Source organism: Notechis scutatus, chromosome 3, assembly GCF_049901735.1.
Source record: "Notechis scutatus isolate UNSWTSFEM ecotype Mainland chromosome 3, rNotScu1.2, whole genome shotgun sequence".
NCBI lineage: Eukaryota > Metazoa > Chordata > Lepidosauria > Squamata > Elapidae > Notechis > Notechis scutatus.
In genome coordinates, this window is record NC_142011.1 from 68,590,882 (window position 1) to 68,610,085 (window position 19,204).

Below are 19,204 nucleotides of genomic sequence, written 5' to 3' on the forward strand. Positions count from 1 at the left end.
TCCACTACTTCATAGGGAAAAACATTCAGAAGTCTTTGTATAGAAAAAAGAAAGCACTGTTATTGCCTTGTGTAAATGATATGGTCATAAAAGTAGATAATGGAATTCTTTGTGAAATCAAAGGCTAACTCTTTCCCATTATTTAAGTTGCATTTGAAAAATTACCCTAACTGCAGGGTAGGGTAGACAATGGCAAAAATAGGAAGGATGAACAAAAATGTCTGAAATTCATTTGTTCTAATGCTCAGTAAATAAGACAGTTGTCTTCTAAGATACATGTTAAAGGCCGAGAATCAGTAAAATACTGAAATGTTGGCAAGGTCAGCACACTGAGAAAATATTTGACAAATATACAACCAGTATAAGATTTATACTAGTGATCTGGGAATTTAAAGAAAATATTGGTCTGCAAATACGTGCATTTATGAGCACTGATAAGAAATGTGGTTGTTGAAGTCAAGAGTTCCTTTAACCTCAGAGTGCATGATTCTAGTGGAACAAGCATTAATTTTAAGGGAAGAGCTTTGTAGCCTAGCTCTATGCAAACACCCTTTACTTCAATAAATTGTACGACATGTGACTTTTAGAGGAGGAAATACTAAAGTACAGAATTGAGGGATCCTTTGTGTCTGAATGCATACATATATTCAGTCATCTATTATTTTACTTTAATGCCATTGTGGAGGGGGAATTGCTGGGTTCCTAAAGTGGGCTTCAAGAAATAATGATTTTTAGAAAATTCAAAAGAGATTAACAAATTAAACATTAATAGAACCAGAGCAGTAAAAGATGTGGTCTTTTATAGCACAGTCATACTCCACTCAGCGCAGTCAAACTCCACTCAGCAGCTGTAGAGGTGGTCAACAGTATTAAATATCTGGGGATGCAGATAAGTAACAATCTGAACTGGTTTCTCCACATGTTATCCTTAGTGAAGTGTGCAAACCATTGTCTGCATTTCCTGTGGTGGATAGGAGAGCTCACCTTGATCCTTCTGTCCTGGCCACTTTTTACAGAGGCATAACTGAGAGCGTCTTAACAAAGTGCATCACTTTTTGGTTTGATGGCAGTAGTGCCTCAAATAGAAAGTTCATTCAGAGAGTGATAAGGACAGCCAAGAAGATTATAGGAAGCTTGCTTCCTGTTATTCAGGATAGTGCTTATAAGCGCTTTGTGCTTAGAGCTCAAAGCATTGTTAGAGACACCACGGACTGTGGGAGGGGGTTTCAAAGTATTTCTAGCAGGATTACGAGATTCTGTAACAGTTTTGTTCCTTATGCCATCCATCTGGAAAACTCACAAAGATTCGTTTTTCTCACCATGTACATCTGAACTAGACTGTGTTGTTTCTCTGTGTTGCATAATATATGTGGGTATATGCATAATTTTGTATTTGTTTATTTATTTTGACATGTTTATGTCATGTATATTGGAGGTGGTGACCCTTTGAGAGCTGTTTGCAATGAAGTTTCATTTTAATGTATGCCAATTTGTGTACATTCCAAGTGACAAAAAAGTTACTCTAAGTTCTAAGTCAATGTAGCAGACAACATGATGGTATGATATGTTTTTTCCATATGCCTTCCTTAGTAGCGTACAAATTGAAATGAATCTTATCAGTCTAAGAACAGAATACAGGTAGTCCTCAGCTTACAACCATAATTGAGCCCAACGTTTCTGTTGCTGAGCAAAACATGTGTTAACTGAATATGCTCCATTTTGTGATCTTTCTTACCACAGTTGTTAAAGTTATTCATTGCTGTTTTTAAGTTAGTAACACAGTTAAGTGTATCTGGTTTCCTCATTGACTTTGCTTATAAGAAGATTGCAAAGGGTGATCATGCGAACCCAGGACATTGCAAACTTCATAAATATGAGACAGTTGCTAAGCATTCAAATTTTGATCACAGTTACAAAGGTCGTAAATGTGGAAAACGGTCATAAGTTGCTTTTTTCTTGCCTTTGTAACTTTGAACGGTGGCTAAATGACCTGTTGTAACTGTACAAAGATGTTGCTTGCCTATATTTGGTTGGATCCAAGCTTAGCCATCCGTAAAGGTGGCATACTAACAGGAGTTAAGGAGATTCTAACTACGTCTGTCTCCAATCTTATTCTATAATTTCAATTACATTTCCAATAAGGTGTTCAAAACATTTAAAACGTTCATATGCTTTATACAATCTTCAGATAGGTGCTGGTCAATTTTATTGTGACGGCTTTGCATGTTTCTGTGCACACTTATATATATGAGATAAGGAACACTAAAGGAAAATTATTTACAACAATAAATTGAGTGAAGAAGTGGTCTGAAGCTGATGTTTTTCATTCAACCTGCTTGGGTCCATCATCACTTCTCCTAAATTTATACTTGCTCATTCTGTATATTGCCATTCTTGTGGCACAAATACATTCTACATACAACCCTCCTACGCAATTGAAAAAATAGGAATAACTGTACCCTTAAATAACAGGATAATAAAATACCTAAAATAAAGTCTAGAATTGATCTGTAGAAGAGAAGAAATAGGAATGTTTTTATTTTCATCTGTGCTATTGAAAAGTATGTTGTTTTAGTACTAGAAAAATTTAACCTAATTTTCCTATCTGTGCCTTGTTTATTCCTAATAGAGAAAAATTAATGCCATCTGTTTCTTTCTTTTGTTCTTTTATTTGTCTGATAAGACTTCTGCTATGCCATTGTTATATATTCTGTGTGTTCAAACTGGACTATTGAATTTAATGGCTGATAAGTCAAAATGCTTTATTACAAATAAATTCCAGGCAGAGTTCAGGAGCTCAGGCTGTACTTAAGGAAGGAACACAGTGTATTCACTCAATCTAAAATAATTTAATCACAGTGTAATTTAGAGTTAGATTTCTTTACACAAAGAAGGTCCCTTATAGAAAGCAACTGGTTGTAATTCATTCTTCATTCTAAAGATGTAGGAAGTCAATGAATACTTCAGCTTCAACCATAACAATACAAGAGCACACAATAGATACAAACTGAAGGTAAACCACATCAAACTTGATTGTAGGAAATATGACTTCAGCAACAGAGTAGTCAATGTCTGGAATACTCTACCTGACTCTGTGGTTTCTTCCCCAAAAACTTTAACCTTAGACTCTCTACTATTGACCTCAACCCTTTCCTAAGAGGTCTGTAGGGGCATGCATAAGCACACCAACGTGCCTACCGTCCCTGTCCTATTGTTTCTTTTTATTTTTCTTATATGTATCCATTTCATGTATTCATAACTATGTTTATACTTATACCTGTTATCTTATGATCGCTTGACAAAATAAAATAAATAAAAAATAGTGAAATGGCATAATTTGAGAGGATGTAAGAGTCCCTGCTGAGTAGTCCATAAGTCATGTCAACTACTATCTAACTGAAAAATGGAGAGTACAGCTTTTCATGTACATATTCAGTAAATTATAATTTCCACTATGATTGGAAGAGTTTCAGGTGTGAAACACAAATTAAATACAGAATTTTCAGTATGGCTTTGCATTCATTAAATATAAAATGTCTATGTAGGGAGTACCAAAGGGGACAAGTGTCCTAGCAATTAAGACACTGGGCTTGTTGATGGAAAGATTGGCAGTTTGAGATCCAAGTACCCAAACTTACAATATGATGGGAGTACTAAAGTCTCAATCTGCCAACCACCTGATGGGGTAAGCTCCTATTCTTGCCCCAGCTCCTGCCAACCTAGCAGTTTGAAAGCATGCAAATACAAGTAGATAAATAAGTACCATTTCGGTGGGAAGCTAACAGCATTTTGTGTACGTTGGCATATAGTCATGGCGGCCATGTGACCATGGAAGTTTCTTCAGGCAATGCTGACTCCTTAATTAGAAAACAGATGAGCACCACCACCATAGAATCAAACACAACTGCACAGGGGAAACCTTTACCTTTTTAGCTTTAGGAGATGTCATACACACACATGCATGCTCATCACCCATTCATGCCATAATGAGGCTTTACCACCATTTCATCTACACTTTTGAGTTGGATCAAATGTTTCAATATTTGATTTAGAATTTGGACATATTGTATATATCAGTTTCAGAAAGATGCCATAATTTAGTTCTAAGGCTTCTTTGTTTTATATCATATTACTTCTATTGAGTTTTGCATTATTGCACTTAGTCTTTTCACTTAGGAGAAAGGCAGGACATAAATTGTAGCAAGGGGAAAAAAACATTTTTCTACAGTGATATTAAGTGAAAATTTGGCTTGGTTCCCACATTGTGCTAAACCATACTGAAGTTGTTTATTTTCAGTTCACCTATTAGGCCTTAGTGCTGTATATTAATCAACACGTCATTCAACAAAAGATGGTTAAAATTCCTGTACAAGTGTTACATGTGAAGCAGGCCATGAAAATGATTATTTCATTGGGAAAATATCAGATAGTTTGTGCCATATTAGCACAAATGAAAAGTTGCTGCAGAATTAATGGCAATTCAAAAGGCAAAAGCATCCTTTTGAAATCACAGAGATCCAGAGCTGCTTTTAAATGGACACAGAATCCTTGTGTAGTACTTGAGAATTTTGTTTAACACTATGTTTATACTAGTTCCAATCAAGAATCAGTAGCATGATATAAAATACTTGTAAGAACCTGTTGCTAATTGTCACAATCACCTCCAAGGAGAAGTCTTCATAACACTGATACATTTAAATATTGTAATATTGCATAAATGTATATACAGTACATTTATTCTTGTAAATGCTTTTTAATAAATTGGAAGGATTTAACATAGTTATTAAGAAAAGTAACAAGTACTAATCTACGCTTAGCAACATTCAGTAAGAAACTGCTTGGAAATTTGAATCATGGCAACTGGATTTTTTTTTTCATTCTTGTTTGAAACATGTCGCTCCTTATCCAAGTAGCTTGAACTTCAGTCAGTTCAATAGGAAAATAGCATAGTTAAGTATTTGTAGATTTATTCAGACTTGATTTTGAACTATGGTATCTTGTGGATATAAAATATAGCCAATTATATCCTTGAACATTTGCTTAAATTTTGCCTGTTTCATTTTTTTCCCCCATACAAAAGCTTTTATTTTACATAAATGAAATATTACATAGATGCTTTTTAGCAATGTCATTCCTATGGTTTTTTTAAATGTTGACAACAGTGTACTTTAGCAGTTCATGCCATCATCATTTATTTAGTAGGAATGGTAGCATGGAAAGTGTTCTGCTTTGTTCAGTATTTGAAATATGAATATTGATTCATTTATTAATGGGATCATCAAACATAACATTCAAAAATATGTTATATAATTATAAATAATAATTATTATTATTTTAAATTTATTTAAAATAACTATTTTATACCATGCAAATAGTTGAATGTATATCTTGATATATTGATGAGATATCTGATGAGATATAGTGTGGGCAATACCATAAATAAAGTTTAGGAGAACAGTAAAATAGTCATGAAATGGCAAAGACATTGATAAAAACAATAAATTATTTCCCACGAAGTCTAGGTCTCCTACAGGCAGGACCTGACTCTTTTTCCAGATAGAATAGAAGTAACAGCTAGTTAACAACTTGTTATTTTCAGTTTTAAAGTATAATCATGATAGAATTTGGTTTGAAAGGATATGTTGATTCCATTGACTCAATAGGATACTTGAACTCTAAAGTGAAATGGACATCCTGCCTTGTGTATTTATTGGCTAATTTTTTTAATGAAAAGGTATTAAAATGAGTGGGAGGTATTCTGCTAAGGAGTGACATAACACCACAGTATTGTTCATTGCAGTCTTTCAATGTATCTTTGAAATGGCCCTCAAGCATGCTGTAATCAGTGTTGACTACATGTTAAGGCTAATTGAATTTTTTAACTGGATTCTATTTATTAATCTTCCCTGCCCTTATTTTTTGAGTGGTATTGCTTGGAGCCATCTTGAGAATGGCTGCTTGACTCCCAAGGACCATCATTCATAACTATGGCATAGATCCTCCCTGCACTAACAAAAGCCTCCTATATTTAAAAGGATATGATGCGTTGCTGCTGTCCTTTCTTCCTTGACTTCCTTTACTTCATGCTACGTCCAGTTGTTTGGTCATATATGAGGTTGGGTGAGAAAAAGCAGAAAAATAACCTGGAGACCATATTCTGGGTTTCTACAGGTGGGAAAATGGGTTGCCCATAAGTTGCATAGGAACATATAACTAACGTCTCTCTCAAATTATGCTTAGCTGTTCGGAACTCCATGTCTATGTGATGTTTTTGATGGACATGTGGTGGCCCAAACATTGCCATTCACTAGGAATTTTTGTCTGTTTTAAACTCCTCAGTAGACAGAATAGCCCCTGAATTTCTTAATGGTCTCATTTCCAAGTACCAAATAGGTTCAGTTCTGCTTAGACCTGCCGACCTCAGTTATCTGTAAGAAGGTAGCTTTTTTTTAAAGAAGATTCATTTTACTGCTGTTCCCAATACACTGCAGGAGAGCTAGATACAAATTAGCTCCGCTTTTGAACACAGGCCTCATTTAAAAATCACAAAAGCCTAGAGCTGCTCTCAGACAGACACAGAATCCTTGTGTAGAAGTGCCTTTACCTTTGTGTTTTGAGTGACTTGTACTATAGCATTATCTGTAATTTTATTTAATAGGTTTTCTTCTGTCAGATTGTACTTTACTGTTTATATAGAAACATTTATTTTTATTTTAATGTTATTTGCCGATAATATTATCTTTTAGATGGAATGAGAGATTAAACCATATATATATGTATCACCTGTGTATGGTTTACAGACACACAAATTCTCACAGGGAGAAAGAGAGATGATTGCCCATCTTAAAACACAATTCTTGGAGGCTCTCAGCAATAAAACCCAGAACTATAAAATCCTGGTCCTAGATCAGCATTCAAGTACAAAAAGAATTGGATTAACAGGGTTGAATTTATTAGATATTGTTTCCATCAACAGATTATATTTCAAAAGATACCATAATATTAGAAGATATAAGTTTTCTGTTCTTATTTAGTTGGTGCTTATTATGCCTGATCTAGTTGCAGGATCTTGGCTACTTAGCTTACTTAGCTTCGGTATCAAACCTGATACTGAATCTGGCAACATTGCTGATCATTGTTGATTTTCTGCTAAATGCAGCGGTGGACTGCTAACCAGTTCTCTCTGGTTTGGGTGAGCCGGAATCTAATTTTATAGCCATTTTATGGCTGGTTCGATGAACTGGCAAATCTCACCTCTGGCTGGCCCCACCCACCCCACCCCTCCCAGGAGTCCCCATGAGGCCAGTTTTGGATCCCAGGTAAGTACATGGCCCACGCGGAGGCTCGGGAAGGGCAAAAAACTGTCTTCCCGGATGATCTGGAAGGACAAAAATGAAGTTTCTGGCCTCCAGAGGGCCTCCGGACCCCAGGGAGGTTATTTTCACCCTCCCGGACGCTCGAAGAAAGTCTCCGGAACCTGGGGAAGGTGAAAACACCCACCACCACCCCGCTATGGTGCAGGAGGCTGACTAGGCCACGCCCACCATGACCACGCCCATCCAGCAACTGGGCGGAGAACTGGTTGCTAAACTTTTTGAAACCCACCCCTGACTATATGTATTCAAAATGCACTGTGATGATGTGTGTGTGAGGGGGTGTACTGTATGAGTACATACTATTCAAGAGTAGAGTAGAACAGAACACAATAGGAATTCTTTATTGTGTTCTGAGGGGGGAAGTTGAAATAGATGATGTCCAGGATATGAGAGGTCGGTAGATATTTTCTCAGCCCTCTTTCTGATTTGTGCAGTGTACAAATCCTCAGTGGAAGGCAGGCTGGTTGCAATTGGTTTTTTTCTGCAGTCCTAACTATCCGTAGAAGTCTCTACCATCCTGTTTGGTTGCTATGCCAAACCAGACACTTAATGAAGTACAAATGACAGACTAAATAATTCCTCTATAGAACTGTATCAGCAGCTTCTTGGGCAATCTGAACATTCTGAGTTGATGCAAGAAGAACATTCTTCGTTGTCTTTTTAATGATGTATAAAATATACATAATTTCTTCGTTTGAGAGCGGACATTGGAATTTCATTTTAATGTGTGTCATTGTGCACACAGAAAAGGGACAACAAAGGTTATCTTATCTACCGTATCTTATCTTACATAGGCTGCATGAGATAACAGTCCTGATTTAATGGCACTGATTCTGGTCCGGATGTTGTATTAAGACCTGGCTTGTGGCTCAGTCAGTTTACTGGAGCTGTTTCCTTCCTCTGAGGAGTCATTTCTCCGATGAAGTCATGACAGACAACGATAAAATCATCCACGTGATTTTGTGGTCTTGTGTCATTCTTTAAATTAATACTGTACGATTCTTATTCTGAACGTTCATTGATGCTCCATCCAAGCAAAACTTGGCAGAAATTCAGGTTGCTTAAAAGTAGCTAGATGCCATGGTATGAAAGTCCTTGTTCAGGGTGCAACCAAGCAATCTTGTCATCTTTTAAATTTTTCTCTCCCTCTGTCTTAGAGCTTAGCTTTCTATGGTTGTCTTCTCTTTGATATCTTCTTGTTTTCTTATCTTGCTTTTAAATTTGTTTCCCTAAAAATTGTTTTGGCATTTCTTCTGTCCCCTGGAATTTTTCTTTCTTCTATAACAATAGTACCTATCTAACTACGGTTGAACAGATACTTAGAGAATGAGGTTTTTATTCATTTTTTTATTGTACCTTTCCTATTGAGTTGGTGATCAGAACAGTGAGATAACCTTCCAAAAGAGATCGATTGAAATAGGCCGGATTCTGCATATGGTACCCTTCTTTGAGTAAATATGACAAGTTGCTTATGTTGCATAGAATATGCTTTCCTATTCGTACTACATATTTCTCTCTCTTTTTTTTTTTTAGAGAAAATCAGACAAAGATATGCAGAACTTCCTGGAGAATTGCACATTATTGAACTTGAAAAGGATAAGAATGGACTTGGACTCAGCCTTGCAGGCAACAAGGATAGGTCCCACATGAGCATTTTTGTTGTGGGGATTAGTCCAGATGGCCCTGCAGGAAAAGATGGAAGAATGCATATTGGAGATGAACTTTTAGAGGTAATGTTTGATTATATAAGGCTAATCAAATGGTTTTACTTATCATGGTGAAAAACAGTTGTTTAAGAGAACCGTCAACAAATAATAATGGTGGGAGTTTCTATATGATAGGCAAAGGTAATGGTTCCCCTCGCACATACGTACTAGTCATTCCTGACTCTGGGGGGGAGTGCTCATCTCAATTACAAAGCGATGTCCGGCGATGTCTCCATGGTCATGTGGCTGGCATGACTGAACACCGAAGGTGCATGGAACTCTGTTACCTTCCCACCAAAGTGGTCCCTATTTTTCTACTTGCATTTTTACATGCTTTCGAACTGCTAGGTTGGCGGAAGCTGGGACAAGTAACGGGAGCTCACTCCATTACGCGGCACTAGGGATTCGAACCGCCAAACTGCCGACCTTTCTGATCAACAAGCTCAGCATCTTAGCTACTGAGCCATCGCATCCCTTATATGATAGGGAAGTTATAAACTGCTCACCTTCTACATGTTTCCTTTGCCCAAAAAACAGATCAATTTTTATGTCTCAACCTAGACTTCAGAGTAATTAAAGTGTTCCTGATGCTTTCAGGCAAGGATTTTATTATCTGAATATGTTGCCCAGTTTTGTGGTACTTAGAGACATCTACTTGGAAGTATTCTCTGTCCTATAAAACAATGTAATTGATATGTGTGGAGTGTAGCAATTCCATTTGGTGGATATCTTTTATTTGGAATATTTGTTCTATATACATTTTTCCTTCTATTGGGCTAGTATTAAAAGCTGAAGGTGCATTCTGTGCTCAGTTATTTTACAGTGATCCATATTAGAACTTATATTTATTAAATTTATATCTCTCTTGTCTCACTATCAAGCAACTCTGGTTTATAGTAACAATATAGATAATGGAAAAGTTAGAAATATTAAAATATAAAGCATTAAATTAAAACATTAACATTAACAACAAATTAGATTAAAAAAACAGTCTGTAAACAGGCTGGAAGTAGGATTTTATCTAATGTATTGGCCACCCCCAGAATCAGAAGCCACCATTGTGCCCCAAGCCAGTTGGCAGAGCCAGGGATTCAGGCCCTTTCAGAAGGCCAAAGGGGTAAGGGAAGATCTTACCTTGGGTGGAAGGGGGCTCAATGCTCCAGAGGACAGGAACCACAGCAGAAAGGGCTCTTTCCCTGGACCCTGCCAGCTGCAATTCCTCGGTTTATGGGACCCGCAAAATGCTTCTTGTGCTGGAATGAGTGGAGCAGGAGAATGCCATTGGAGTGAAATGTTTCTCCAGATAGCCTGGATCCATGCCATAAAAGTATTTAAGGGTAATAGGAAAACCTTACTGAAACTTACTTCTGGGTAGTCTTATAAAAACAGTAAATAGTTAACCAAGTTAGTGTTTGCAACAGCTAGCTCATGATAGACATTGCAGGCTCAGGAAAAAAGTGTTGCCCCAAGATTTATTTTAAATTCACACTCAGCGATCAGAAACAGAAACACCTAGCCCAAGAGACCTCTTAGTGGAGCTGCAAAAGGCATGTTTACAATAAGAATTGTAGGAAAGTGTACTCTAACTAATCCAAAAAGTACATGGATAAGAACATACAAAACTGCTCTATAGTTAGTCAGTCTGTATTCTCAATAGGCCTCCATTATTTTAGTTTTGCTATTTAACTTTCTACCAAACATATTCCTGTATGCGTCTACTGAGCTCTGACCCTTCCATACATTTCAGCAACCTGTTCATTTCTGTACAGATAGGCAAGCTATTTATTCTCTCTCATTTTCAATTGCTCATCTGCTATGTGGAGACAATGCTAGTCTGGCAAGCATTAATAAGATAAAAAGGAAGGTTCTTTGAAGGCACTGGATGAAAAAAGATGCAGGCTTTTTTTAAAGAGCACTCTTTCTCCCAATAGAAAAAGAATTCAGACTCAGAAAAACACTCAACGCTTACAGAAATTTCACACTTTAAAATAACTGCTTTTCAATATAATTTCAACGATGTGATCTGTGGAGCAATCATATGGAACTGTCTTATTCACGTGTGTTGTAATCTCCTTGTGGGGCCTTCGCATATGTTGATCATGTCGCCTAAAATTAATGAGAGCTGATGGATAACGGGAGCTGAAGTAGATCTAATGCATCTTAACAACTATCAGACTGCAGCAAAAAGATATTAAAAATTGGATTTCTGTTGGGCAGATCTGGTAGGCCTATGCTGAAATGCAAAAGATCTGAAGATTAACAGATTAGACAAGATTGATATAGATAGGTATGTCAAGACAAATTGCATTTTTTAAAAATATCTTTATTAAATTTCCAAAATGAATAAAATAAAAAATAATGGGGAGAAGAGGGAAAAAATTAAAGGTGTAACAGGAAAAGAAAAGAAATAGAAAAAAAAGATATAGAAAAAGAGTAAGTTTCCATTTTCTTCAATGCAGATACAGATATATAATAATTTTGCCTCTTACTCTTAAGTTTAAACAAAAACTAAAGGCATAACATGTAGAACATGCAGAACAAACAAAAGCAATTACATTACAGAATATTTCTATAATCGAAGCAGATCTAGCCATCAAATCTACAAATCTGTGTTTCCATCCTTTGTGAGCCAAGAAATCCAAAAGGGGTTTCAAAATGAAAGCAAAACTAGCCAATTTTTGCTTTTTGTCAAAGTGGCCAATTTTTCTACATTACACAGCTCCATTAATTTCACAACCCATTCTTACATTATAGGATTTTGTGTAACTTTCCACCTTTGTACATATAAAAGTCTTGCTGCTGTTATCATCTACACAGTAAGAGCAAAGTCCCATGTTTCCTTTCAATTGATGTGTCTAAAAGAAAAACTTCTGGTTTTAATTGTGCATCAGTTTTTGGTATCTTCGGGTTAGGGTTAGGGCCCCAGTTTGACAGGCCTGTTTTTTAGAGGATCTTCAGAACTAACACGAGGTTATCTGAAAATGCCCTTAACTTATACATTTCTTGGGAAAACTTTTACTTTTAATAAATGTCTTAAACTTCTTTTTCAGAACCCAAACAATATTAAAATGACCCCATTTGTGCTGTAAATAAGTATGGATACACAACATATACTGTAGAATATTGAGAAAAGCTTTTATTTACATTGATCTAGACAAAATGTGTGACACACAAATTTAATAAATTCAATAATTTCACACAGCATTTCAAACAAATTTGCAAGAGGCAGAATAAAGTGTTGTGGGACCACCAACATATCAAACCTACTTTCCTCACTGAAATTCCCTGACATAAACTCTGTATTTCTTCATTTGCAGAATTTTAGCTTGTGGGTTACAACAATAGCTAGCCATACTGATTCATTGCAAACTATTATTATTTCAAAGAAAAAGTATTAAAACAAGAGAATAACAATAACGGTAATGTAATAATTATCTTATTTAACACTTCTCCCCCAAATTATTTGTCTATACTCTTCTGTTTTTCACTACGGTAATTAAGTAATTAAATCAACTTGTTCTAAAATCCAATTAATTATACATAGTTCATTTAAAAAGCATTTATAAGATTAATTTTAAAGGGTAGACTATTAATTCTTGCATAAATTTTCTCCAGAGAATGAAAATAATAATAATGAAATGTAAACGTTCTTGAAAAACATATGATCAAAAATAATCAGAAATCAAGAGTTAACCTCGAGTGCCCAGTTTAAACTAAGTAGTTTTAGAAAAGGAAAACAAACAGTTTAGTAGTAGGAAATAATTTTTCAGACTAATAGAGCTCCTTTCAGGAAACACAGCCATAACATCCTCTTCCTTAAATTTCACCTATTAGTTTTCATTATCTTACATGCCACATCCCCCTTCAGCGAAATATATACGATGCCATCTGCTCTAAAATTGTTGCTTACAATTGGAACTGTCTAGGTAAACTAATGTTTTTAATTTTTGTTCATAATTTGGCCACTTTGTTTCATTCATTGATCTTATTTCCCGTTAAACTTTGCTATTTCTTTTTCCTATTTGCCTGCGTTTCACTTAATATAATGCCTTTAAATCAGTAGATTTTAGTATTAGAGTAAACAATAGTTCATTCTTCCATGAAGCCAGCAAGAAATGTCAAAATGCTTGAGCTTTGTTTTGTTTTTTTCAGAAGAAACCACAACATGCTGTGTGTGTGTGTGTGTGTGTGTGTGTGTGTTTATGTTTTAGGGACATATATTCATAGTTTATAAAATTAGCAATAATAGCAATAGCACTTGGACTTATATACCGCTTTACAGTGCTATAAGCAGTTTTACAGAGTCATCATATTGCCCCCAACAATCTGGATCCACCTCAGAAGGATGGAAGGCTGAGCCAACCTTGAGCCTGTGAGAGTTGAACTGCCAAAGTGCAGGCAACCAGCAAGCAGCAGAAGTAACCTGTAGTGCTGCACTCTAACCACTGTGCCACCATGGCTCATAATACTTAAAGTAGCTTTGCATCCTGCCAATAAAGATCAAACTTTCTGACTTTTCATTAGAAGCATTACAAGTAGTCCTCAACATGCAACTTCATTTAGTAACTGTTCAAAGTTAAACTGCACTGAAAAAGGGACTTATGACCATTTTTCACACTTCCAACCATTGCAGCATCCCCACGGTCATGTGATCAAAATTAAGATGCTGGGCAACTGACTCACATTTATGGTCATTGTAGTCTTCTGGGAATCATGTGATCCCGTTTAATGATCTTCTGACAAGCAAAGTCAATGGGGAAGCCAGATTCAATTAACAACTGTGTTACTAATTTAACAAGCACAGTTATTCACTTAACAAATGTGGCAAGAAAAGTCATAAAATGGGGCAAAACTCAATAAATTTCTCACTTAGCAGCATAAATTTGCTCAACACTGGTCGTAAATTGAGGACCACCTGTATTTGATTAAATCTACACCTGAGAGTTTGCAGGTGTTTAATGTGCCAATCTGTGACATCAGATTTGGCTGTTGAAAATGAACAGCATGTTTTGCTTAAACCAGGGTTGTCAAACTCACGGCCTGCGGGCTGGATGTGTCATGTGCTGGCCACGCCCACGCCCACCCTGATTTAGTGAAGGGGGGAAATCATAATACATCACGTGACGACAACATGAAGACGCGAGTTTGACACCCCAACTTATACCCTTGGCATATGTACATGGGACACTTTCAGTGAAAGGATTTTTGCTTATATTTAAAAAGGCACAACTCAGAGCTTAAAAAGAAGTCCTAAAAAGAATCACCTTTACAAAAATGTATACAATATATCCAGCAATTAATTTTATGTAATTCCCCACTTTCATCAATAATTTATTTTAAAATTACAGCTCAATTCAGTTTTAACACATTTTCACAGTGCTTCTAGCTATAGAAAATAACAGTACTATTTGATTTTCAAGCTCTTTCTGACTTCGGTATATAGAAAATGATATTTTCCACCTTACAGTGTATTTTTTTAAATTTTGCTATAATAAAAAGCCTTAATTTTTTTATATTTCCATTCCTAGATTTCCTACTTCCCATGTATAAAAGCATCTTTGTAGCAACTAATATCCCAATACATTTATTAATCTTGACAGTGTCATAAGATGCATAATATACACATGCACATCTTGCATGCAAATAGGGCTCATTAAATCAATCGTTTTGTGTGTGTTCTCTCTTTCTCTGCCTCAGAAATTTAATTGTACAAAAAATAGATTTTTAAAAAAGCTGCTAGCATACCTGTGAGTGTTTGCAAAGACACACCTAAAAGTTAAAATTTGCTTTGCATGGAATTTTGCCATGATTTCAAATTTCCAAGCCGATGCCTTGAAAAAGATTAGCCTTAACTATTTTTTGCCTTTTGTGTATTTGAACGCATTGCCTTAATGAATCTGCTGGTGAGCTTACATCTCTTCTGTAATGCTGATCTGTGACTTTAGAAAGGAAAACGGAAAACTAAGTTAAAGCTCCAATATGGCTTGACTTAATATAATAGGTTCCTGGACTGAAGATTTAAATCTCCTTTATTCTGCAGCATTTCTAATACATTCAGTAATATTGTTTGAAGTGGCATATGCCCCAAATTATGTTGATGCAATCAATCTTACTCCCCAAATTATAGCAATAACATAATTATTTCCTGTTGATTATCAGCATTATTCAGATGATTGGCTAATGCAGTGTTTTAAAAAACAACAACCAGAAACATCCTGTTTTTCAAGAAAGAAATTACAGTGTCTTTATCCACCTTACCCTTTGCTTTTCTTTGTTTTGGCTGTAACTCAAAATCAGATTGAGAGAAAGGGGGAGGGGGAGCTATCCAATGTAATAAAATTACAAAGTAATAGTGGACCTGTTGTTTCTTTTTAATTGGTAACTGTGCTAAATGTTCTTTACAAAACAGATAAATAACCAGATTTTATATGGGAGGAGTCACCAGAATGCTTCTGCGATAATTAAGACAGCACCATCAAAGGTCAAACTGGTATTTATACGGTAAGAATGATAATCATTAACAGTTGGGCTGATGAGGTCAAGAATTAATGGCCTGAACTGGGAAGTGATAAATAAAAGATTCAGTATTGTCATAAAGCTGAAAGCTGCTAACATGTTTAGTCAAGGGAAAAATATTTAAATGTTTTGTAACTATTTTGTGCCAAAAGTGAAGGCTGTCACATAAGCTATGCAGAGAAAAAAGTCAGAAATTCATTTGAGGCAGTAACTTCATTAGGCTAATTGGAGATTGCACAGTCAAGCTTTTGAATTTGAAGAATTCTTCATTATGCAGCTGTACTTTAGAAAAGAAGAAAAAGTGAAGGAAGAATAACTGTGCTTAATAATGTGTTTAGGCCAATTGTAGTAAAGGAATATAACATGTCAATACATCCCAAAGGTGCTTTTTCAGGAGGCAACTGGACCTTCATGTTTTTCTTTAAAGACATTTCGTTCTCATCAAAGAAACATCTTCAGGTCTGACTGGATGGGGAATGGAAGGATTTATATTTCTTGCAGACAGCTGTTCAATTGCATTCTTTTAGCGCAGCGGTGTCAAACTGGCAGCCCGCGGCCAAATGCGTCATTCACAGGCTACACCCACCCAGCTCTGCAAAGGGGAAAAAGCCATGAAATATCACGTGAGGGCAACATGGTGCCGCATGTTTGACATCTGTGTTTTAGGATGTCTTTGAGACCACCTGAAGGTTTATCAGTATCATCAGGGTCATGAGTAGTGCAAATGGGTGTGCAGCCTTCTTGGAACTGTTGAAAGGACTGTGTTCTGGACTGGAGATAGATGATGTCATATTTCTCCCCTTCTGTTGAGAGAGGGCTGTTTAATTTTGACATAGATGGCCTCTTTGACCCCTCTTTCAAACCAGCAGACCTCTCTATCCAAAATGTGGACTTTGCTGTCTTCAAAATAGGATTCTCAAAAAAAAAAAAAGCTTCTGGGATGGAGAAATAAGTAAACAGCTGAATTTTCTCTCTATATTTTTGAAACTATTAAGAAAGTGTGAAGTTGTTTGCGGGTGTGCACATGCACACCAGTTTCTAGATAATTTAAGGTGATGCTGTTGATCTTTGAAGCCATTCAAGGCTTAGCTGGGTATCTGCAGAAGCACCTTCTCCAGACCCTTCACCTTCACCAGGATTGTCTTGGTCCATTAGATCTTGTGGGGAATAGGTGGTGGTGGTCCCATACTTATATGAAGTGGAAGGAGCCCATGGTGGTGAGAATAACAGAGTTGGAAGGGCCTTCTAGTCCAATGGTGGCTAACCTTTTGGGACCTCTGTGACAAAAATTGTATGTGCGCTGGCACGTGATGCTCACATACCAGCACCCAGAAGGCAATGTGTGCCCCCCATGCCCCCTGCGCATTGCACACTAAATTCCCCTGCTGCCATCCCCCCCACCTGCACTGTGCCTCACAGCTGATTTTCATCTGGTTTGAGGCCTTTTCCAGCCTGTAGAGGCTTGAAAAAAAGCCTCTGCAGGCCAAATAATAGGCCCATTTCGTCACTTCTGGGAGGCGGAAAAGGCCTCAAACCGGCCAAAAATGATCTGTGAGGCACGCGCATGAACATTGAGGTAAGTTTGCCTGCGGCTCGCATGCCAACACAAATGGCTCTGTGTGCTGCCTACGGCACGCGTGCCATAGGTTCGCCATCACAGTTCTAGTCCAATCCCCTGCTCAAGCAAGAGACCCTATATCATTTTCGACAAATGGTTGTCCAATTCCTTCTTAAAAACCTCCAGTGTTGAAGCACATTGGCAGCACGTTCTGGAATAACCTCCTTGTGGAGATCAGACTAGTCACATGTCTGATGGACTGGTCTAAAACCCAATTTATTTTGAGGGGATTTTCTTGATTTAATATATTGTGTCATTTCATAATTTTATTTACTTATATAAGTAAACAATAAACTTCTATTTCGTTGTCATTTACATTATTCTACCATATGTGTTTTAACTGTTACATGTTGTAACAACTCTGAGTGGCTTGCAGTTGAAGAAAAACACAAAAAACCCTGGGGGAAAGTACATTTATTTATTTGTTTTGTATTGCGTATTTGGCTTTTAGCTCTTTTTTAGGAAAATGTCAAAACAATTTTTTGCCATTCTTCCCTCACCCGGTACTTTCAGATGTGTTGTACCTACCAGCCAATTGTTGAAGGCTAGTCTACACATGTTTTGTTTCTTATAAAGGAGAACATTGGTAGTGCAGGATTGAAATGAGGGGTCCTTGGTGCTCTTTGAGCTTGGTGAGGGTTTTTTTGCAGATGTTTCATTAGCCAAACTAGGTAACACCATCAATGCTAGTTTTATTTCTTGTTTGGAAAAAAAATAATGGAAGAGGGCTGTTTCTGAGTCTCTTTCCAATACTCAGATTTTAATACTGCCCAAAGAATAATACCGAGTATGGTAAATACTGTTGCTGAGTTAATCTTTACAACATATGTTTGTTTTGAAATATAACTTAATATATAGTTAAATCTTAAACTCTACTATGGACAGGTCATGACTACAAAGGAAAAGCAGTACTATTAAAATAAACCCTCTCCGCTTTTTATTCCAAGACTTCCAAGACTGGATGATTAATGATCTTACTTCCAGCCTCCTTTTCCTTTTACACAGTTATTGAAAATTAAATGTCATGTACAAAAGTTTACTCCCTGCTGCTTAATTGAGAAATGGGTTGGGAGAAAGCGTGGCAAACAGATATACAGAATTGGATGCATTCATTGTGCCTACTTGTGATGCAAGAAATTAAACAACCAAAAGAAATTTGGTCCTGTTGTAACTCTAAATATATTTGCTTTTCTTATGTATTTAAATTGGAATATAACTGCAAAAGAAGAATCTTTTATCTATTAGAGATACAATGTGTAGGTTCATCTAATCATTCGAATGTCTGTAAAATTTACAATATGTAAGAAGTTTTCAATCTCCCTGTCACCATATGGGCAAATATGCTCAGCCACAGGAATTTTGCTATATCTGCAGAGGACAATCTAGGCAGCATTTTGTCCATTTCCTCAAAGGAGAAAAGTTCACAGGCAAAAAGGAGTCCCTGGTAGGATGTCAAGATGGAAACCTAATTACTATCACTCTATTCATGAGAATTCCATCTCATCATTAATGTTGTTTGGCAAGTTTAGGAATTGGAAGGAGATAGTGGAAACTAGGGGGAATGACACAGAGCATGTTCATTTGTTAGCAATGAGATTTGATATTCTGTTTGCAATAAAGAGACCTGAGCATGCTCAAAGTAACCTTAGGAAAGTGATGTCTGCCTAAACAAAATGTTTGAATTAAATATAAGATCAAAGGGCTCCTAGCTCCTTTCCTTTTTATTTTAACATTTTAACTTTAAAGAAAATCAAAGATAGTTCATGAATAACTTCTCTTTCCCCTCATAATTCAGTCATTAATTTTATATTGCTTAATAGTTGCAGAATGGGAAAACAAAAGGCAAATGCTTCATTTTTTCTCTACAAAAGATAGCTTATTTTACTGTTTAAAATATATGTGTAATGGAACAGTTTTGTTTGAAGCAGACATCAAAATCTCAACAAGTGCAACCAACTAGACAATGAGAAGCTTTTGACCTAAATTTT

At 36.4% G+C, this 19,204-nt stretch overlaps 1 protein-coding gene across 1 annotated transcript in view; it reads left to right on the plus strand.

Moving 5' to 3' along the window:
- The window catches only part of PATJ (PATJ crumbs cell polarity complex component), a 165,981-nt gene that overhangs the window by 101,000 nt on the left and 45,777 nt on the right, over positions 1–19,204 (plus strand). The window contains exons 29-30 of the mRNA XM_087960374.1: positions 8,910–9,106; positions 15,492–15,583. Of these exons, the coding sequence (XP_087816500.1) occupies positions 8,910–9,106; positions 15,492–15,583 (289 nt within the window). The remainder of the gene's footprint in view (positions 1–8,909; positions 9,107–15,491; positions 15,584–19,204) is intronic.